The sequence below is a fragment of the Phoca vitulina genome, unplaced genomic scaffold, assembly GCF_004348235.1.
Source record: "Phoca vitulina isolate PV1807 unplaced genomic scaffold, GSC_HSeal_1.0 scaffold38, whole genome shotgun sequence".
Classification (NCBI taxonomy): domain Eukaryota; kingdom Metazoa; phylum Chordata; class Mammalia; order Carnivora; family Phocidae; genus Phoca; species Phoca vitulina.
In genome coordinates this window covers 18,188,517-18,211,804 of record NW_022589741.1, presented here as the reverse complement: position 1 = coordinate 18,211,804, position 23,288 = coordinate 18,188,517, and the positions used below count along the sequence as shown (strand labels likewise).

General features: G+C 46.9%; 1 protein-coding gene across 2 annotated transcripts in view; it reads right to left on the bottom strand.

The window, feature by feature from the left end:
* The window catches only part of UBASH3B (ubiquitin associated and SH3 domain containing B), a 139,502-nt gene that overhangs the window by 13,900 nt on the left and 102,314 nt on the right, over positions 1–23,288 (bottom strand). The window contains exons 2-11 of one of the 2 annotated variants that reach the window (XM_032427686.1): positions 23,140–23,193; positions 22,241–22,427; positions 21,134–21,332; positions 17,842–18,011; positions 13,367–13,575; positions 9,172–9,304; positions 7,791–7,911; positions 7,036–7,158; positions 5,705–5,797; positions 4,357–4,501 (exon numbers count right to left, since the gene is read on the bottom strand). In XM_032427686.1, the coding sequence (XP_032283577.1) occupies positions 4,357–4,501; positions 5,705–5,797; positions 7,036–7,158; positions 7,791–7,911; positions 9,172–9,304; positions 13,367–13,575; positions 17,842–18,011; positions 21,134–21,332; positions 22,241–22,427; positions 23,140–23,193 (1,434 nt within the window). Of the gene's footprint in view, positions 1–4,356; positions 4,502–5,704; positions 5,798–7,035; positions 7,159–7,790; positions 7,912–9,171; positions 9,305–13,366; positions 13,576–17,841; positions 18,012–21,133; positions 21,333–22,240; positions 22,428–23,135; positions 23,194–23,288 lie in introns of both variants that reach the window. The other variant, XM_032427687.1, reaches the window with a different exon arrangement.

Sequence of the window (23,288 nt, the reverse complement as noted above, 5' to 3'; positions counted from 1 at the left end):
ACCCTCCCCAATGTCTATCACCCAGCCACCCCATCCCTCCCACCCCCCACCACTCCAGCAACCCTCGGTTTGTTTCCTGAGATTAAGAATTCCTCATATCAGTGAGGTCATATGATACATGTCTTTCTCTGATTGACTGATTTCACTCAGCATAATACCCTCCAGTTCTATCCACGTCGTTGCAAATGGCAAGATCTCATTCCTTTTAATGGCTGCATAATATTCCATTGTATATATATACCACTTCTTCTTTATCCATTCATCTGTCGATGGACATCTTGGCTCTTTCCACAGTTTGGCTATTGTGGACATTGCTGCTATAAACATCGGGGTGCACGTACCCTTTCGGATCCCTACATTTGTATCTTTGGGGTAAATACCCAGTAGTACAATTGCTGGATCATATGGTAGCTCTATTTTCAACTTTTTGACAAACCTCCATACGGTTTTCCAGAGTGGCTGCACCAGCTTGCATTCCCACTAACAGTGTGGGAGGGTTCCCCTTTCTCTGCATCCCCGCCAACATCTGTCATTTCCTGACTTGTTAATTTTAGCCATTCTGACTGGTGTGAGGTGGTATCTCATTGAGGTTTTGATTTGGATTTCCCTGATGCCGAGCGATGTTGAGCACTTTTTCATGTGTCTGTTGGCCATTTGGATGTCTTCTTTGGAAAAATGTCTGTTCATGTCTTCTGCCCATTTTAAAAAAATTTTTTATTGTTATGTTAATCCCCATACATTACATCATTAGTTTTATTTATTTATTTATTTTTTATTTTTTATTTTTTTTAAAGATTTTATTTATTTATTTGAGAGAGCGAGAATGAGAGAGAGAGAGCTTATGAGAGGGAGGAGGGTCAGAGGGAGAAGCAGACTTCCTGCTGAGCAGGAAGCCCGATGCGGGACTCGATCCCGGGACTCCAGGATCATGACCTGAGCCGAAGGCAGTCGCTTAACCAACTGAGCCACCCAGGCGCCCCTACATCATTAGTTTTAGATACAGTGTTCCATGATTCATTGTTTGTGCATAACACCCAGTGCTCCATGCAGAACGTGCCGTCCTCAATACCCATCACTAGGCTAACCCATCCTCCCAGCCCCCTCCCCTCTAGAACCCTCAGTTTGTTTTTCAGAGTCCATCGTCTCTCATGGTTCGTCTACCCCTCCGATTTCCCCCCCTTCATTCTTCCCCTCCTCCTACATTCTTCTTTTTTTTTTTCTTTCTTAACATATATTGCATTATTTGTTTCAGAGGTACAGATCTGAGATTCAACAGTTTTACACAATTCACAGCGCTTACCAGAGCACATGCCCTCCCCAGTGTCCATCACCCAGTCACCCCATCCCTCCCACCCCCCACCACTCCAGCAACCCTCAGTTTGTTTCCTGAGATTAAGAATTCCTCATATCAGTGAGGTCATATGATACATGTCTTTCTCTGTTTGACTTATTTCGCTCAGCATAATACCCTCCAGTTCTATCCATGTCATTGCAAATGGCAAGATCTCATTCCTTTTGATGGCTGCATAATATTCCATTGTATATATATACCACTTCTTCTTTATCCATTCATCTGTCGATGGACATCTTGGCTCTTTCCACAGTTTGTCTATTGTGGACATTGTTGCTATAAACATCGGGGTGCACGTACCCTTTCGGATCCCTACTTTTGTATCTTTGGGGTAAATACCCAGTAGTGCAATTGCTGGATCATATGGTAGCTCTATTTTCAACTTTTTGACGAACCTCCATACAGTTTTCCAGAGTGGCTGCACCAGCTTGCATTCCCACTAACAGTGTGGGAGGGTTCCCCTTTCTCCGCATCCCCGCCAACATCTGTCATTTCCTGACTTGTTAATTTTAGCCATTCTGACTGGTGTGAGGTGGTATCTCATTGAGGTTTTGATTTGGATTTCCCTGATGCCGAGCGATATTGAACACTTTTTCATGTGTCTGTTGGCCATTTGGATGTCTTCTTTGGAAAAATGTCTGTTCATGTCTTCTGCCCATTTCTTGATTGCATTATTTGTTCTTTGGGTGTTGAGTTTAAGAAGTTCTTTATAGATTTTGGATACTAGCCCTTTATCTGATATGTCATTTGCAAATATCTTCTCCCATTCTGTCAGTTGTCTTTTGGTTTTGTTGACTGTTTCTTTTGCTGCGCAAAAGCTTTTTATCTTGATGAAGTCCCAATAGTTCATTTTTGCCCTTGCTTCCCTTGCCTTTGGCGATGTTTCTAGGAAGAAGTTGCTGCGGCTGAGGTCGAAGAGGTTGCTGCCTGTGTTCTCCTTTAGGATTTTGATGGACTCCTGTCTCAGATTTAGGTCTTTCAACCATTTTGAGTCTATTTTTGTGTGTGGTGTAGGGAAATGGTCCAATTTCCTTCTTCTGCATGTGGCTGTCCAATTTCCCCAACACCATTTGTTGAAGAGACTGTCTTTTTTCCATTGGACATTCTTTCCTGCTTTGCTGAAGATTAGTTGACCATAGAGTTGAGGGTCCATTTCTGGGCTCTCTATTCTGTTCCATTGATCTATGTGTCTGTTTTTGTGCCAGTACCATACTGTCTTGATGATGACAGCTTTGTAATAGAGCTTGAAGTCCGGAATTGTGATGCCGCCAGCTTTGCTTTTCTTTTTCAACATTCCTCTGGCTATTCGAGGTCTTTTCTTGTTCCATACAAATTTTAGGATGATTTGTTCCATTTCTTTGAAAAAAGTTGATGGTATTTTGATGGGGATTGCATTGAATGTGTAGATTGCTCTAGGTAGCATTGGCATCTTCACAATATTTGTTCTTCTAATCCATGAGCATGGAATGTTTTTCCATTTCTTTGTGTCTTCCTCAATTTCTTTCATGAGTATTTTATAGTTTTCTGAGTACAGATTCTTTGCCTCTTTGGTTAGATTACGAAATATGTGTTAATTGACTATGTTATCGGTAAGAATTCTGGTCAACAGTAGGCTATTAGTAGTTGAGTTTTTGGGAAATCTACAGTTATATGTGAATTTGACTGTGTGGGGGTCAGCATCCCTCACCCCCTACGTTGTTCAAGGCTCGATTGAATTATTAGTAGGGGATCTGATTGATTGGTTTAATTTTATTTTATTTTATTTTTTTTATAGTATTTCTTTTTTTTTTTTTTTTAAGATTTTATTTATTTGCGAGAGAGAGAATGAAAGACAGAGAGCACGAGAGGGAGGAGGGTCAGAGAGAGAAGCAGACTCCCCGCTGAGCAGGGAGCCCGATGCGGGACTCGATCCCGGGACTCCAGGATCATGACCTGAGCCGAAGGCAGTCGCTTAACCGACTGAGCCACCCAGGCGCCCCGGTTTAATTTTATTTTTGAGGCATGCTAATTCCTTTAGGTAAGTAGCACACATTAATTTATGGGGTCATCCGAAGTTTTATTTACAAAAGAGGAAAATGAATATGGAAAAAAGATATTTTCTCCTATCCATGCCAGAAGCTCACACTGCGTCATTTGTGGTTTGGGTAGGTATTTGAAATGAAAGGTCACAGGATATCACAAGGAGGAAACTGCTATTTATATTGGTCACTTGCTTCAAATTCTGCCTTAAGAAATATGAACTTAATTCCCCTCTATAATGGGCATGAATATCCCTTCTGAGGGACATTTTACAAACGCCCGAGTGCAGTTTTGAGAGTTCACCAATAATAATATAGTTACATTAATTGCTTCCATGTGGATTATTCATTTGTGATCAATCTCTAAACACTTCTTTTTACTCCCAGCACAGTCTGGTCTCATGGAAAAAGCAAAGAACTAGGAATGGGGAGATGGTAAAGCAGATTAGATTACACAGTGCTTGACACGCAGAAAATGATCAATAGAGCTTAGTTGTTGTTGCCATCATTGTTATGTGTGGTCACTAAGTGAATGACTTTCATATATAAGAGAGTACAAGAGGCTTTCCTAAAGTGGCTCACCTTATTCTGGGGTTACGGCAATAATAAATGAAGATAAAGAGAATTAAAAATCTTTGAAAAATGACGGTCCAAGGCAAGACCCTGTCATTTCCCTTAACCCCCAACAAGCTTCTGGAACTGCATCATCCTTAGCTGGTGCACAATCCTGGAATGCAAAGTGGTTTTATCATTCACTGAAAGAGATCTAATGAAGTCAGGAAAGCCCAATGTGTGTCCATACTCGTGCTAAGTACGAGGGGATGCTAGCTTTCTCCGGTTGTGGTTTTTCAAATCGTAACTTGACTCCCACCACTATGGACACCTGCCCGTAGGCTCTGCCTGGTCCTTCATCTCCATAGTTGGCCTGACCTGGTATAGAAAAGTACGTCCACACTGACTCTGGGAGGTAGCAGCTCAGAGGGTTACCTGTAGGTTGTATCAACACTCAGGTTGGCGGCAGCTAACTCTGATGGAGGTATCCATGCAGGTAATGTGTTCCCAGCAACCCATTTCGTCCACTCAAATAAGCCAGGCTCTACACGGATCTTCAAGTGGTTTTCTTGTTGTAAACCTTAGACGTGAAATAAAATGAAGATGAAGGAATGGCCATACAAATTCTGGTAAATCTATTCTCTTTTCTACCAGTTGCCACATAAAGCTAAAAGAAGGTGGAAGCACGTGGGTTTGGTCAAGGGGTTTTTAATTTCCATGTGTGACAAACATATGAGTTTGATACACTGGCCCCACCAACAGGATGTGTGCTGGCTTTACGTGGTCTCTGACTTAAGGAAAGGAACACAAGTCATTACCCATATCATGTATATACTTCTGTGACTACTAGAATGGCTTTTTCTAAGGGAAGTCCCAAGATGGCCTTGCTAAGAAACCTCAGAAATTCTCTTAGCATCCACTGCTCTACAATAGCTTATACTGTATTTGAATATCATGTAAATTATTCATTTTCTCTACCAGAAAATCCAGTTTTGAGTATTTCCAAGTCCTGTGTTTTCTCAAAGAATAATTACCCTCAGAGTAGGACTTGTCCCTGTTTAATTTTCTTTATGTTGCCGTTAGCCCAGTTTTTTAATATATAAAGTATTTTAATATATAAATGCATTCTGGTTTACTTAAGGAATAGAAGCCTCAAAGGTAGTGTCCATTCTTCATTGGCTTGGCTATTTCTGGCTCATTCATTTGTTTGGTATAAGTGAATAAATAGTTCCACTCTGTTTCTACTAGTTTTCCTTCCAGTGAAATGAGAATGGAGATCCCTGTAACTCAAGCTTCCCCTGATTTTAGGGTGAAAGTTGAGTATCTTTATAGCAATGGTCCTTTCAAAGCCATCCAATTAACTGCAGAAACAGGGATGATTAAGATTTGTAGATACTTAGGAGCACCATTGCTACTGTAAACAAGAAGCAAAAACAGAGCAGAGTGGGAGGAAATGATTTCACTGTTTCACTGCAAAAAAAAGGATCACACTCTGTAAGCTCCAAATTATTGCCAGACAACGATATTTCACAAGCCTACCATTCATCCGAGAGGGCTTTACATTTTCAAGCGAAAAATGATCTGTATACCTCCTTTCATGTCATTTAATGCCACCAGAGTATGATTTGGGGACGCTTGCAAAGACATCTTCCAAAAGAATCATGGCTAAGAATTCCACATTTGAAGCTTTCCATTGGCTAATGTCCCACAAGTCTAGGATAACCTAGGTGTAGGGCTGTCTAGAGGCAGAAGGATGGACTCATTGACCTTTATCCAGTCTAACCTTTCAAGATGTTGTATGCAGTCTGAACGCAGCGCAGGGATGGGGAGCAATAGACGTGGTCAATAATGGTGTTGCTCTCCAATAAGGCTTCCCCTGCAAAGGAAGGCAAAAAAGAATCGGTTTGCTGGAGCTCATTGTGGGAGCGGGCAGCAGGCAGACCCTGCAAACCCCCTTGTCAGTGGGGGGCTCACAGAGAGCTGGCATTTTTAGCTTCCCCTCATCAGTGTTTCCATGAAAGAGCCCATATGGAAGACCCCCTCTTGTCTTTTTCTTTCCTTCTCTGTGGCGCTAACAGGCAGGAAAATATCCATCTAGGAGAGATCCAGAAACACGAGAATGCTCTGATTTCACACTTGTGATATAAATGAGATAGTTTACTGTGCCACTGAGATCTTGTTTTACTTTTATCTTGCACTAAACAAGATCTCAGCCTGTCATATTCTTAGATAACAGAGGTAAGTCCCAACACCCGATACTTTAACACTTTCCTCGTGGAACACACTTCTTTTTTCTACTGGATAAAGTCTAAACACCTTAATATGGAGGGGCAAGGTCTTCTGTGAACTCGTCTTTATCCAGCTCACCAGCTGTATCACGTGTGGCTCACAAGCCATGTTCTAGAAAAAGAGAGCTTTTTTTCTAAGTACTTTCGATGTTATTTCTCACGCCTATGACTTTATGTTGTTCTCCCCACCAGGCATACACTTCCTACCCTCCTGCTCCTTCTCTGCCCAGGTGACTTCTCCTCCCCTCTTCTGTGTGTTTTATTATGCTCTCCTAATTCTCTGTACACAGTTTTATTCTTGAGCATACTCAGGATGTATGATATTTATCCACTTAAAAGTTTGTTTCCCTAAGGGTGGGGGCTTTCGCTTGGATCCCCAACACCTAGCATAGGACCCTGCACAAAGTAAGTGATCAGTGAATGTGTGACATGATTGAACCGGACAAGGCTGCTGTATCTGCCTGGCAGGTATGGAATAGACCTGCAAAGAGCTGACCATCTTCAAAGGATCCAGTCGGCCTCTCTACACCCAGCCACTCCAGGCTTCTCTCCTCTGCACCCCTGCACTAGAAGCTGACCTTACCCCATCACTGGGTCATACAGCCCTCAAGGGATCACACCTCATTCACTTTGGGAAACCAGCCCAGTGCCAAGCACAGTGTTCTGAACTTCATGGTTGCGTAATAAATCCCCTTTTGAATTGGGGAAATAAATTACTTGTAGGATAGTTGTAGAAAACCGTAGAAAGAGTCCTGGCATGCCCACTGGAACCAGTCTTTGGAAGAAGTAGCCAGGAAAGGCTGTGCAATCACTCCAGGACACTTACCCACCAGTCTTGCTTGCAGACATCCAAACACGGTGATCGGAGCATCTTTTTCATAATCCCGGAAACCACCACTCCGCTGAGGTAAGCTATGAGGCATGTTCAGGTTGGTGCGTATGTAGCGGCCTGAAAAAAAAAAAAAGTCAGACAAAGGATGACTTTCTGTTTTCCTTAGGACTTCTGTTGCTGATCCTCACAGCCCCCCATTTCCATTCCTTTTGGGCCAAAGAAATGGAATTGAACTTTCTAGAAAACACTGAAGCGGACACTTTTCCTCTGGTAGAGTCTTGGCATCTGCTCCTGCATTCTGTTGACAAAAGTGACAAGAGATCATTTTTAAGTGGCAGTAACAACCACACACTCTAGAGCAGGAGGACTGTATGATACGCAAGCCTCTTACTCTTAGGCGCGCAACTCAAATGAAAAGGGCACCAACATAAGGCAGTGTGACGTAATGGAGGGAATTCTGGCCACAGAATCAGGACACCTGTCTCTGCCCCTGCCAAATGACCATGGGCAAGACATTTGCCTTCTTTGGCCTCTGGTGTCCCAGTTTATAGAATGGGGACAAGAACACTTAACCTCTTCCCTAACACTCAAGACCATCAGGAAGGACTTACGTTGTAACAGATTATAGGCATTTCCTACAGGACGCGGAACAACCCTAAAGGACCCCATCTAGACAAATGTAGCTTGACTCTGCCCCCTAGAGGCCATGACAGGTATGCCAATGTTAAGCAGGTCAACCAACCACTCACCTTTGGCATCAAAGCACTGGGACAGCCAGTACTTTCCAAACACAACATCCATCCTCTCAGCATGCCGACACACAAAGAGACATCTCTTTTGAGGGCCGGGCTGGCTCTTGACTCTCAGAGGCTGTAGAGAGAGAAAGACTATTAGCGGGGGAAGCACAGAAGAAAGTGAACACATCCCGGAGCCAGGAGCAGAGCTGAGCTCTAGAACAAGTTTGGCCAGCGTAGGACTGGGACGGGTCCTGGAACCACCTGGGATTTACGTTGGCCTCTCTGTACGATGGGGGCACTAAGACTCCTCCTATAGACCTCACAAGTTGTTTTGAGGCTCAGATGAGATGAATTGCAGGTGTTTTGTCAAATCAAAGGGTTGCAAAGACTGGCGCACACCAGTGTTGTCCTGGGGTCGTTTATAGGAGTAGCATTTGGCCGCTGCTAAAACGTGAAGACCACTTGAGTTACAGCTCCGAGGGAGAGCTAGCCAGTAGGTCGGGCTGGCCATCCAGTCCTCCCCCAAAGGGATACTTGATCCACAACTTCAGGGAGCGAGGACTTTTCTCACAAAAGTGTCTGCCTCACCTCTAACATATGGTGGTGAGGCCATATGGCTGGATAGTCTCCCCCAGCTTGGGCTTCTCTGGTCACAACTTTGGCTCTGTTGTCTCACTACATGCGTGCTGGTGTTCCCAGAAATGGTTCAGGGAGGACAGGTGCTCCCTTGGAGTGATGAAATAGGCAAGTCTAGTCAAAGGCATGTCCAAATGACTTCAGGTTCTATAACTGCTGGGTGGATCCTTATAGATGTTTCTATGTTCCTTGTTGATCGTCGGCTATTCCTAGTTTCCCTAGTGTGGCCAGCACTTTACATTTGCTGCCAGTTAGTTGCCCTGACAGGGTTAATATGTGGGATAGTGCCATGATCTTTCCTGTTTCTTCTGCTACTCTTCCCTAATTCAAGCCTGGGCTCCAGCCAATGTGATCTAGTCTCTTGATCCTCAACTTGCCTTTGTCTCTATTGTTCAGAACGATCCCCACACCCACTCCTCCATTCTGCAACGTTCCTGGCATATATTGAGCACTCAGACACATGTGAGCACTCACCATGGGCCAGGCACTGGGCTAAGAGCCTTCTTACTTTCTTTAATGTCACAGTGGCCTCTGAAATAGATAGAACTCTTATGACGTTACAGATAATATGTTTGCAGAGCCACCTTCTCTACCAGACTAGACCTGGATGTGGTAGACGCTGTCTGTTCCATCCACGTGACTCTTCCTAACCTGACATTTCTGTGTATCTTTTATAATTTCGTGCCCTTTCTCCCTGAGAGATTGGGAACCCTTTGGGGCAGCAAGGGCAAGCCCTCCCACTTAGGGTCAGTGTTACCTGCGTGGGCTGGCAGATGATAGTCAGGGGCGCCGTCTCCCCCAGGCCCTGGTCCTCATACTGCCGCCTCTCCAATACACCATCACCAAATGAGAGTGCGTTAGAAGATGATGTGTTTAAGATCGAGTAAGAACTGCAGGAGAAGATAAGGAAGATGGTAACTGGTTTGGCCAGAATTCATCAGCGTGTCACCATTGGGCTCAATGGTGCACACCCCATTTCTGGAGAGAAACATCTTGTTTTATACTGAAGTCTTGCAGTTACTAAATCAGAGGTGGATGGATTTCTGTACTTGGAATAGATGTGTTCGTCTCTCCGGGCAGGGATGGGGCCCTGATTTTAGGATGCCACAGGCAGGCATGCTTGGCGCCAAGGCGTGCTAAAGAATAATGAGTTATCAATTTTGTACCATTGTTTCCAGCTACTTTTCTGGCTCAAAAGAAAAAAAAAAACCCTACAATTCCTGTTGCCTTTAATCTTCTCCATGGTGATTTCCATCCGAACTGACAAGTTGGTGGGAGGATTCTTACTATCTCGGCCACTTTGCCTAATGATCAAGGAAGGCTTATGGCCATTCTCCCCCTATTCCACCTTCTTCCTCACCCCCCACAGCCCCCTGTTCTCCCCATCTTAATAATACCTCCCATGAGATGATTAAATACAGGATTATTGCAGAGGAGGCCATTCTCAGCAGATGTATAGAGCTGTGAGCCAAGACCTCTCACTTCTGGGTGTAACACTAACTACAGAAGCCCCAGGGAGGTCTCACTGACAGGGGGCAGCAAATTAGGCCATGTTTAAATGATTTTGATTAGCGAGGCCTCCAAAAGGCTTTATCTAATAAACATTTGCCATGTAAGTACGGCTGTGAGGCAAATCCAATGAATATCTCCTCTGCCTCACTGAGGAGTGTTCAAGGGAGAGCATTTAAATTTTAGATTTCTTGCTTCTTTATAACAATGGTGGCCGTTCATTTGAGTCTGCTCAGCACAGTCTTGGTTCGTACCTGTTGACCTCATCTGTTCAGGAATATTAAGTGTTAACACAGTTGTGGTCTTCGAAATTCATCTTGGGAAAGAACTTTTTATATTCAGCCATATAATAAAGCTGACTGGTTGTGAGGCAAACCGTTTTGTAAATGCTATGATTTTTAATAATTTTAGGACTCTGTCCACTCTCTGAAGTACCCCCTTTGTGTCTGTACATAGACTCATCCCTCCTTGCACACAAAGGTTTCAGAAGCCTCCTACCCTGAAAAAGTGACATGTCAGCCCTCGTGCCTCTCAGAACCACCAGGGGAGCTTTAGAAAATACACGTCTGGGCCCGACTTGTCACAGACTGTGATTCAGCAGATCTGGGGTGGGGCCCAGGAAGCTGCAGCCCAATAGAGCGGCATCAGCTAAGTGTGATGTGCAGCCCAAGGGACCTAGTGAAAAAATTAAGCAACTGTAGACAAAGAAAATCTAGTGCTGTTCACAGTCTGATAGGCAGGTGCTCTCCTTTGCAAACATCACTGTTAAAGAAAATTCCATTTCACTGTCTGATTCATCAAAGCTTTGGGGCCTGAGATGTCTGGATAGATGGAATTGTCTTTGATATCTTGCTTGTACACGTCCCTTAATTTCTTTCCTTTGTTATAGCTGTGAAGACACTGGCAGACTCCCTGCTCTCTCTCTCCTTCAGCTCCGTTGGCAAGGAGAATGCCAACCTCCTTCCCTTCTTAACTGTCATTGTAATCAAAGGACCTGACTCACTCTGGGATAGTTTGGTGCTGTCGGTTCCAGTAAGATAATAGTCAGATGCTTTATGTTGAGAGTAGCGGAGGGGGGAAGCTGAAGCCTGATAGCCAGGACATCTTTTCAAGTCCTGGGGGGGATGCTGGCACCTTCCTAGGATACATCAGTCCTATGGGTGAAGCCCAGAAGGACCAGCCAGCCCCCCACCTGCAATTCAAAGGACACGATGGGGCTTCACCAACTGACAAGTATCTAGAGCCACTTAGAACTGGGCAAGATGCCCTAGTATAAGGGTGGTAGGAAAAGATCTCCTTAGAAGGGACTTAGAATTGAGAAGAAGAACAGGGCAGCAAGAAAGGGCTGGGAAGGGTAACTGACCCCTATTGCTTGGATCCCCTCTGCAACTTCCCATTAAGGCAACCGGGTGATTCTGGAGCACCTCTAGGGGCTCTAACCCCTCGAGGCCAACTTTGGTTAGGGGAGAGAGAGACGATCTGTCTTAAGATCTGTCCTTAAGTCGTTTCTGCTTCTGGGGTTAAACAGGAAAGTGCAGTTCTTCTATAGGATCACCTCTGTGGAAGAGACATTTGATTTGACAAGCATGTAGGAGAGGACTGGAAAACACAAGTTGGAAAGAAAAGACAAAAAATCACAAAGCTGATGGTTTTTTAGATTCAGTGTTGTTACACATGTGGCACCAATCAATGTGAAGTCAAGTCCTTTCTTGCTGTCTTAACACCCCTGCGAGGTAAATGCAATTCTTATCACCATCTTATGGATTAACAAACAGGGGCTCAGAGAGGTAATGTAACTTGGCCAAGGTCACACAGCTTTTGAGTGGGAGTGTTAGGAATGGAACCCAAGACTACTGGAACAAACACTCAATTCTTGATTATGGTGTCCTAACACCTACTGTTAGTTTCTGAGCAGCCTTGGCTGTGGCAGCTGAGAGTTTAACCTCAGACATGGTTCCCAGGGTGATCTCCTCGCTAGTAATCTATCCAAATAAAAGGAGAGGACACGCAAACCTTCCTGTGATCCATGAACCAGTGTCACCATGTTTCAGCACGGGCTCTAATTTGGATGGGAGTGGATCTGGAAACACTGATCCGAAATGGATCAGCAGGGCTTCTCACACAGACTTTTCTCCCACATATAGCCTGGCTTTGAAAAAAGTGGGCGCTGTGCATCATCGGACAAAACATCTTAGACCTCCGTGTATTCACGTGCATTACGCTTCACTTGTTTTTATAGGGATGACATGGTGACTCTGGACATTCAACTCAGATTTCTGGGAAAAAGCAAATGTTTGGGGACCGTGAGGCAGCTCTGACCTCCCAATTGTGCTACAAAATGCTCCTGGGCAGGGTGGGGGTGGGTGGTGGGCTGGAAGGAAGAGGAAGGAATGGTGGGGTAGGGGATCATTCAGGAAGAAGATGTTCTTTCCCATCTCTGGGTTTGTGGTTTGTCTGCTTGCCCCTAACTGGGGTAGAGAGTCTTCTTTTCTCCCTCCAGGCAAAACACTTGCTGAAATTGCCCCTCTCTTCTTCTCTTTTATGGCGGTAATAACAATGTTCAACACCCCACACAGCTGGTGCTCAGAGCGTCCGGCTCGCAGCCACGTTGGTACATGGCAAGAGGGAGGGGAGACGAGCCAGCGTGCACGCTCTGGCGAGATGCCCGAGTACGCTGGGGAAGGGCTGGCTTTGAGCCGCTCCAATTAAAAAAGAGAAGGTGTCTCTCGTTCCTATTTTATCTGTCCGGACAAAGCTGGCCATCCGACAACAGGCCACTCAGAACACGGGACCAGTTTGGTTTGGTGGCAAAACGGGAGTGAGGGATGGGTGGACAGTTATCACTCTAAAGAAGACTAACGGCCACCATGCGTCTTTTGAAGGTTCTGGCAGTTGCCCATTTCCTTAGATGGTCTCTCTCATCTAGGCATTTATGTGCCCAGTCTGGGGACTTGCTCAGGATCGCCCAACAAGCTGAGAGTTTAACAGTTAAGTCTCCTGATCCTCGAAAACCCCATCACTCCCGGTCTGGCTGGCATAATGGGAACCTGCCTGCTATTCTGGGGAGTCAGACCACTCTTGAGCAATGACCCAGGACAAAGGGTACAGAAGCCCAAAGGCCATGAAGTCTCAGCACTGGGATGACCCACACTTCAGCCGGAGAGATGGTCCCTCTAGCTGCCTTGTGTAGTTTCTGATCAGAAACTGAGACGGTTTCACCAAGTGGGGCAGGCAGAGGGCAGGAGAGTGGATCCATCCGTCATTTTCCCCCTGCCCCAAGTCACCCTTTCCTGAATGCCCTGAACCAACAGCTTTCTTTCCCACGAACTCCTTTCCTGTTGCTGCTGCCCCGTGTGTCCAGGCTCACGTCTGTTTCCCCACCACCTCCCGCCGGGCGGCCGTGTTCTCCCCGAAGCAATGCGCGAAGAACTCAGTCTGCTCACCCATGAAATATCCAGGTGCTGCACTCGTCAGCCTTGGTAATATAATTCTCGGGCAGGAGTCCGGAGCAGCCGGTGGTTAAGGATGTGCCATAGATCCAACCCTCGCTGGTGCTGGTCTGTTCCATCGGAGACATGAAGATGAAGTCCCCGGGGGTCAGCTCCAGCTCGTCATCATTTTGTGGGGTGTACGGGTAGATCACCTGTAATGTCTGAAAGAGGAAGAGAGGGAGGAGGGAGGCCCACATGTGACCCAGTCTGAGTGCCTCCCGGGCACGTCTGTGTGTTCTGCTTTAACGGCGCACACATCCAGATGTTGACATTTACAGGCGCCCCTGGGGTCTGCAGGCTCAGAGCAGATTTGGACTCAGATCAGAAAACATGTCTTTTTTTTTTTTTTTTTTCCAGGGTATTGTGGATATGCGCCTGGTGCTACTGGATGGCTCCAGACTTTCCTTCGGGCATGTCTGTCTTTCTTTCTGTCAGGATTCAGATAGTTTCTAGAAATTGATCTGCGAGCTCTATTAAGCTGCTATACCAATGGGGTTGGACCTAGTTTTCCCTTCTCCATCTGTTGGGGGAGGCACCGTAATAGACACTTGAAACCCCGCTCATGGAAAGTCAGTCTTCCATATGGGGGTTACAGATGATCTGGGTGGAGACACTCTCCTTGTAGGAAGGCTTTGGGACCGATGCATTTCCCTTTATATGTAACTCAGGGGCTTAAACAAGACACTCTCTGCCTTCAAGGAGCTTTCTTTAAACCAGCATTTGTCACAAAGACCTTGAAAGAAAAATATCTGTCACAGCCATCGGTGTGTACGTCTGTGTAACCGACTTTTACCAGCGAACAGATGGAGACCACGTGTTTCTTCTTTGGGCTCAGAAAGAGCCTTCAGAGCCAACCATAGGGCATGCTGCTTGGCTGACTTATTTGATTTTTTTGCCTCCTTTCCCGGTATATATAAATGGCATCGGCATGAAGATACTTTGGAAAACATTTTCCTACTTTTTCATTAACAGCAAGGGCCCTCAGGAGCCAGGGAAATATTTCCTATCCTATTTATTTCATGCGGGAACACAAAGATGGAGATACTTTAACAGTCTTTCCCACAGTCCTGAAGTCATTAGTGGGTGGGCTAACTATCCGGGTTGCACTTTCAAGTTTTTAACCTTATTTGGCCCCCCCTTTTCTCATCTGTAAAATAATGTCTGGACTGTAAAAGTTACTGAGACAATCTAAGAAAACTCTTTAGGACAGAGCCTGTGCACAGAAGGCGCATAATTACGTCTCTTGAACCATGACGCCTGATTTTCCTTCTAGCCTGACCCCTGGACTGTGTGCTTGTGAGCGAACCAGCTCGCCGGTGTCTGTCAAGGAGACCCATCAGACCACTTTATAAAGAATTTCCTTCTGGAATTTTCTAAGGAAAGGCATTGGCAAAAAGCTGTGGATTTTTTTTTTTCTTCCCCTCAGAGAATGGAAGTGAAAACACACAGAACTCAATTGTACCACTGGACTGTGATTTTCCTTTCACTCAGATGCCTGCTTCTTTCCCTACTCTCCGGTTATCTTTCAGCTCTAGATCTTTGCCCCTGTTTGCCTCCCACTCCTTCCCCTGTCCTCTGCCACATTTGTGCTCAAGCCACCATTCCAAACTAGCCAGGGACGTTTTCTGCTGGGCTGTGAAAACAGCTTAAAAAGCGAAACAAAACCAAACGTGATGATGCACAGAAAGCAACGCTCTTTTTCCTGGAACGGGGTGGAGAGAGGCACCAAATCATGGGGGAACAAGTCGAAACTCATGTCTCTTAGATACTCAAGCATAGCATAGTTTTGACTAATTATGCCTTTGGCCTAGAAGTGTCTTTCCTTTCAGAAACTCAAGGAAAGTGACTTCAGACGAGAACTCATTCCTCCTCTCACTTGGTGGCGGGGGGCGGGGGGGGAGTATTCTACCTCCAGGTTACCTCCAGGGAAACTGAGGCACAGCAAAGGTGCATAAGAGACCATGCGTCCTAAGCAGAGGGTAGTTAACGAGGAGCTCTGATTTATTGAATACCCAATAAAATAAGACATTGTGGCAAATCTAAAATTACAATCGGTGCAGCCCATTCCGCTTACCAAAAGCACATGCAAAAAGTCAGCCTACATTTGAGAGCTAGCAGGACACGTGCCTAGTTTTGCACTGCATTATACTTACTCTTTTATGCTTAGCATTTACCTGTAAGAATTGTTGAGTCTATCTCAAAGATATTTTTTCTCCGTTCGTATGCGGGGGTGGGGGGGAGGGCAGCTGCAGCCCTACGTGATTGTAGAAACCTAACCTCATTGCCTTTGAAGCTCCTTGCCCTCCTTGTAACCACAGAAATTTTGGTGCTGTATGCATGCTGTGCTATTGGGACCTTTCCATTATCTTCTTATGGAGTCCACACAACAGCAACAGTCCAGCAAAATACTATCGCCATTGTATGCATGAGACAACTAAGGACTGGAATGTTCTAGACGCAGTAGATGTGCCCCTAGGGACCGCCGAAGGATCTGGAGCCACATGTGCTTTGTGTGTAATGCTGTCCTTCCTCAGATTTCTATCGCTTGGCATACAGACCTGGCATGGCCCCACGTAATCATTAACACGGAAGACTATGGAACGTACAACTAGGCATTTGCAAATCCAAATCAAAGTGGGAGCCAGCAGAGGGATGAGCCTTAGATGCTTTCCTACGCCTGGTTTGCTGAGCGTCCTTGTCCAAACCTCTCTGCTTCTCTGGACATCTGTTGCCTCCCTGGTACCATCAGTCAAACCTGCCTCCTGGGGACAGAAGAAGGCAGGCAAGAAAGGGTGTTTCTATGCAGGGGGGCTCAGGTAAAGCCAAATGAGCTCCGAGAGCGAACTGTATCAGCAGGAACAGTAATAAATGCGCTTTTACAAATAAGAGATAAAAGAGGCCAAGTTATTTTTAGAAAATACTTCACATGGGTGCTCGCTGCCTCTTTCCCTCAGTGCCAATTGAGCAGAATGTGGGTCAGGCAGAAAAGCAATTACCCTTCGAGTTAACTGGAGGGCAGTGTTGATTAGAAGATATTCCTTGTAAAATTCCATTGCCACCTTCCTTCTCTAGAAAGGTGACTTCTCTCAGTCCAGCTGCATGCAACCCTTGACTTTTTTTTTCTTTGTCCTTGTAAGGAGCCCAGTCAGCCACACCTCCCTTGTTATATTTAGTGCTCATCCTGAGCAATTCCAGGAGCTGTCAGAATTCTTAAGTAAGATCAAGTCCAGCCTCCTTGTGTGTCTTTCCAGAAACTTCCATCAAATGACTTGGAAGGAGGACACGACATTCCTGTCAGCAGCATCGGACAAAGCTGCATGTCCCTGACAGTCCCAGACCCCGTGCCCAGGCCCTCACTTTTGGTTCATGGGTCAGCTCTTCTCAACATTTCCAAAACAGTGATGAGATTGGCTGGTCTAGACCCTGAGATCCCAACTGTTTTTCATATGAGGAAAAAAAAAAAAAGTCTAACAGGTTAAAAAAAGCTAGGTAAACTGACAAAAATACCAGTCCTTTTGCTGTTGAAAAATTGGGAAACAAATAATGGTTTTGTAGTTAAATTGAATGACAAATTTTTCATCAAACTATGTGGCCTTGTTTTTGATTGGTTGCTTGTCTTTATCGGTCGGGATCCCTGGGTTCTGGCTTCAGCTCTGGTCCTAAATTGCTAGTTAGCTTTGGATCAGCCAGCTATTCTCTTTGGATCTCAGCTTCTCTGAATATTACTCTTCAGAGTGGCAGAGACTTGTCCTGGAAATCAATAACCGTTCCCTCAAAAGAAGGATGCTAGGGTTATGCCAACCTTTCCACCATGCACTGGGAGGCAGTTGTCCCACTCCCGCCTCCCCCAGGGGATGCACACAAACTATCACAACACGTGGTCTCTGTTTTTAGGTTGTGTGTCTTCCTCACCCCCCCCCTCCCCACGCTGGACTCAAACTCCTTGAGGGCAATTCTAGTATGTTCCGTGGTAACTTACATGCCATCGATACTTAGCAAATATCTAATTATGTGTTCACAGATTTTTTTTTTTTTTTTGTATTTCTGTGTTCTCCTTACCTAAGATCTGGATGAGGTCTTTTATGAACACCATGAACTTACAGAATTAAAATGTTTCCAACATACTTTTCTATCCTCCCATGCCATTTCTGTATCAGTCCAGTAAGGTTGGTAGGACAGACAGAACAATGGGGACAGCACACAGATGAGTCACTTGGGACCCAGGGAGGAGGGGTGCAAGCTCCAAGCTTCCCAGGGAGTCAGGCAGAGCCTGGAGAAAATTGTGGGCCAACTGACTCCTGGTCTGGTGCTCACTTCACTGCTTTCCTTTGGTACCCATCTCCCTGCAGCAGTGAGCTGCAAGTGCTCCTGCTTCTGACTGCACCCCTGCTCCTCTGGTAGGGTCAGGAGCCACAGGGAGACATTACCTCATGGTTCGCGAACCGGATATCTCGCGAGAATATGGTGGCCACCCAGTCGCAGCCTAGTTTGACATCAATGTTCTGGGCTAGTTTCTCCAGGGTGGGTAAGTGGCTGGCTTGGAAGTGGTAAGCCAGGGTGACATGCAGCTGCTTCTTATGAGGTTCCACATGGACTTCTGGAAAAAGGAAGGAAACCGTTATTAGAAAGTGGTCATCATAGCAATGGCGGGGCAATTCTGCCTCCCCAGTGACAGAGGATGGAGTCCCTCAGCCAGACGAAACCCGTTTCCCTCCTTTGCAGCAGCAGGATAAGGGGAGAGGAGAGTGTAAAAAGATCCTGAATCAACCTACAATCTAAGAGGTTAAGAGCCACTCATCTGGCTGTTCTCCAGGAACTGTGGATCAGCTGAGAGGTCATCATTTGGGTCGGCTTTTCCTCATAACACACAGATTATCAACAGCCCACTATTCAGATGAGGAAACCGAGACGTAAAAGGATGAGCTAATTTATGTAGAAATAAAGAGATTTTGTCATTACATGGGTGCCAGAGCTAGAGCGCCTTCATGTTGAAATCAAGTCTCTTAGCTTCTGGGCGGCTCTGATGGAGGAACCAGGACCAGAGGAAAAGATGGAATATTTTCAGAGTTTACAACAGGGTTCCCCAGCAGTATTTGGGCAGAATAATTCTTTGTTGTGGGGGCTGTCCTGTGCACTGTGGGGTCTTTAGCTGCATCCCTGGCCCCTACCCACTAGATTCTGTAGCACCCCGTGCGTTGTGTTAAGCAAAAATGACTCCAGACATTGCCACACGGCCCCTGGGAGATAAAATCTCCCTGATTGAAAACCACTGGCTTAAAGTATCCAGACTATTGGGGCACCTGGGTGGCTCAGTTGTTAAGCATCTGCCTTCGGCTCAGGTCATGATCCCAGGGTCCTGGGATCGAGCCCCGCATCGGGCTCCCCGCTCGGCGGGGAGCCTGCTTCTCCCTCTCCCACTCCCCCTGCTTGTGTTCCCTCTCTAGCTCTCTCTCTCTCTCAAATAAATAAATAAAATCTTAAAAAAAAAAAAGTATCCAGACTATTACTCTAAGACCCCGTAAGTAAAAAAACCAACCAACCTACCTACCCAAGGCAATGGATTTTATTTCTCCTTTGTACATCTCTGCATGGGGGAGATCCATCTACTGTCTAAGCTAGAACACTGCAGAAGATTCAACCAGAGGGGACGTAGGGAATTTGAGAAATTAAGGGGCTTGCTTATGTTTCATGGAGATAGAAGTAGCAGTTGGATCTCTTTCTGTTATACTATGGTGGATTTCTCTGGTGTAAGCCCTATGAGGCAAGGGCTTTCTGGGTCCTGTTCACAATGTATCCCCAGTGTACAGCACATTATAGGCACGGAGCTCCTTAAACCACCTAGGACAAAGGACACCAAATCTACTTGCTAAAGGAATCTGGGTCTGCTAAAAACTCTAGAATACCGAGGCTTAAGTTCTAGGGCCAAGATGGGATGGTGGCTCTGCACACAAGGAGGCAAGGAGCTAGACCAGCTCCACAGGGCAGGGCCACCCAGTTCTCTCAGTCACCACCAGGGGGCCGCACAGGGGCAGGGAACCCAGCTGGCCAGGTTCTTCAAGAGAGTGGCCACAGGTCGCGGAGAGGAGCTGGCCCTCCCCCTCCCAACAAGGGAAGGGAGCAAGGGCCTCTTGCCTCTGTCTCCTCATGTGCCTTCAGAATCGGCCGCAGCCCTGGCTGAGATCCACTTTACGCATTTGTGAAGGATTTGGGTTTGTGGCTACACCACCAGTTTTGGGTCTTGTGGCAGTTTTAGTGGTTTTGATAATAGCTACTGTGGGATGAAAAAGAGCCATTTCCCTGAGTTAGAGGGATAGGAACAGGAAATAATTTGCCTCTCTATTATGTTATTTCTCTGAAATATTAAGCTACGAGATGGCAGGCTCCAGTGACATCAGAAAGCAGAGCCTGGCCCCTGGGAAGAAGGCGTGCCTGGGGAGGAGCTCTAAGGAGGCCCCCACTCCCCAAGTAGAAGAGGTACCTCTGGGGGGGGCGGGGGGAGGGGTGGGAGCTGGCCAGCTCTGGGCTTCCTCCAGCTTTGCATGTGATGCTCAGATTCAGCTGTACCACCCACACCCAGCTCTGCCCTGGCCTGGACGGCCTCCATGCAGTCCTTTGCACACACCCTGCCCCTTCCTGCCTGCGTTCACGCTGCCTGCCCCCCTCAGGGCCCTTCCTCCATCGTAGGGATCATCATCATCCAGTGTGCATTCTCTTTTTTCTCTGAAGTTGGAGCCACTTCACCCTGGGATGGCCTCTCTCTTCTCAGAGCTCTGTTATCACAGGTGCTTGAATCTGTCCCCCGGGCCAGGAGAAACCACTTCTGTGGCACACTTCACAGATAAACACAGAGTGGTCCCCAATAAATACCCATGATCGTGATTTCTCTCTCAAGGGGGCCAACAGAAACCACCCCCTGCCAACTCTTCCCTCCCTCCACCCCACTGTCTGTCTGTCCCACTGCAGGTAAGGCTCTCCTTGACCTAAGTGAGTTCGTCCGTACCTGTTGGCAGACAGGAAAGCTTTGGCACCTTCTCCCCAGTTGACCCCCTCCCCTGCCTCCTGCCTCTAAGTCAACACATATCCCGAGTCTCTCTCTCTCTACGCTAATTCCCTTGACAGGAAATCTCAGTTAGCTTGAACTAAGACCTGCCATGGAAAGAGCAAGAAACATCTTGAAGAAGTGCCACTTTTGGACCAGCTGTTGAGGATTTAAGGGACCCATCTCGTGGGTTTCAGCGAGTTGCGGAGGTTGGCTCTGTGGATTTATTATTTGTTACTGTTTCCACTCAGCTCTCTGTGCTATCCCACCACCGGCGCACAGCCCTGGGTCCTCACAGACTGAGCCGTGAGACCAGCCAAATGGCGGGGAGGTTGGGGGGTGGTGGGAGGAAGGTTCCTTAACTCTGAATGGGAAAGACGATGCAGCCACAAAGTTGCATTTATGGTTCAGTGTGGAAGAGCCATTTGTGCGCCTTCAACTTGGGTGTCGGGGCAGGCCCCGGACATTCTCTCAGGAGGCTCAGCAGAACAGTAGTTGCTGTTTTAAAAAGGGGGCAAAGAGGTGAAGGCTGCTGCAGGAAAAGGCACTGTTCCTCGTCCTGTTCTGCGCGTTCCTGCAGGACCCCCGGCTGGCTCCCGGCCCCAGCCCACTCCTCCATACCTTCCTGTCCCTTTCCGTCCCAGTTTTTTGATTCACAGGACCCAGGGCTGTTAGCTCACCGGTTTTGGATGCAGCCTCCGCAGCAAAGTCGGCGGCAAACTTCTTGAGGACCTCTGCGCTGTCTTCCTTCACAAAGAGGCCGATGAAATTGGAGGAGGTATAGAGCTCCAGGGGCAGCGGGGCCGAGAACTTGCATTTCCAGCGACTGACTGTGGTCTGCAGGGCTTCCCCCAGGGCGTCCACCTTGCTGTCCTCACACTGGCAGGGGAAGACAAGACGCTTCATTCAGGAGCACGGGGGTGGAGAGCGGGGGGTAGAGTGTCTCTAAAACTCTCAGAGTTTCTTTGAGAAAGATCCTGGGATGACTAAGAGGAAGTGGTAATCATTTTAATTTTCAGAGTGAACGGTAAGAAAGAAGGTGTTAGGAACACATTTTTACCTTAAAGAGACCGAGAAAAGCTGGAAAAAAAAAATACCTCAAAATAATTTTTTGAAAATGTTGTCTTAACATGCTCCCATTCTGCCTCCTCTTGAATTTACCTGGATAAACCAGTTCTACTCCTTCTCCACAGCAAACCAAAGTAGATGAAATCCATTTATATTTATTATGGTAAGGGGGATTTAATTTAGTCATTAAGTAAGCTCTGTGATAGCTAGGATGATGGACTGGGTAACCATGGCAGGTCACAGGTATCTACCATCTCTGGAAGGATCTGGTGAGACAGACATGTGGACGGTATCTGTCCATGAGGCTAAAGTCACCTCCCCGTCTGTAGACTACATTTCTTATTCCCAGAGCTCTCATTTCTACTCTTGCAGTGGACAAGGGTGGACACTGTATTCGTTCCATTGCTGTGGCTGCCAGTCCAAGTCCTGACTCAGTGGGTCGGGCTTGTCCCTGGAGTCCTGAGGAACAACAGTCATCGTGATGGCACATCAGACCTGCGGTGCTCCCGGGCCTCAGCAGGTATTAGAAAGAGGAGCGAGGGAAAGTACCCATGGACCTTACTCATTCCGCGCTGGCCCACCCAAGCCTAGGAGCCCGTGACTCTTCCGCCGGCTGCCTGGGAGGCTCCGGACTCTGATTCCAGGTGGTGAGGTGCTGGCGGGAGTATGGCAGCCGGGCTCCCCAGGGCAGGGGCGGGGGGTGGGGTTCTGTGGCTCACCATGAAGAACTGGCAGAGGGTGATATGGGGGAAGATGTTGTGTGCCTTGTTCTTCCCGCAGATCTGCTTCGACTGTTGCCAAAAGTCGGAGAGCTTCTGTGCTAAGGGGCCGGTGGGTCGGAGGTAGAGGACGTACTCCCGGGGCAGGGGGTCATCCAGGAAGGGGTCACCGACGTGAGAGAACAGCCTGCCAGAGAGAGAGAAGGGAGCCCAACCAGCCTCACTTGAGAACAATGGAAGGGAAGGAAGACCCAAAAGAGACAGCTCCACCCTCCGGATGCTCCGTACCCCAGGCACTACCAAGGGATGGGTTTTCATTTTCGTGCTTTAAAAATCCATCCCTCAAAGCTCATGCTACATGACCCACTCTCAGATGCTCTTGCCTGTCCTAACTGCATCCACATCCCACAACTCGCTCAAAAGTCCTAAAGTCGCTCCAGATAAACTGTAAATCCTTCCCAGCTGTCCCTTCAGTTCAGCCTACCATTAAACCCACACGTCCCCAAACAGAGGGGAGGCGTCAGGAGTGTGGCCTGTGGGATCTGCCCTGGGTAGTGATGTCCTACAAGGCAGGTAGGATTTTTTTTTTTTAAATGGATTTACCTAGCATCCACATACCCTAAAGTGTATCTTTAAGTGACCAACAGGGGCAGATATTGTGATAAGGGCTCTATCTTGGACATGCTTTGAATTGCTTTAAACAGCTTTAAGGAGAAGCACACCCTGGGGCTGGGACAGGGGAGGCAACTGGCTTGCTAGATGGGCCTGTCACGTGGTCTTTTGGCTCATCCCCCCCCCCCCCCCCAGTCCATTCGAGAAAGGCTGCACATCCCTGCTCATCCACATCCACTCGGAGTTAATTATATGCTATTTTCTCTATTTATTTATTTCATACCAACCAGTCACATGCTGCTTGAACACTTCTTCCTCCTGTGGATGCCAAGGCTTTTTGTCTGGAAGAAGAAATCAAATTTCTATTGTTAGTATTTTTAGCCTCCTATCAGCTTTTCTCACTATCGCGGCCAGAGTGTGAAGCGGGCGACATCAC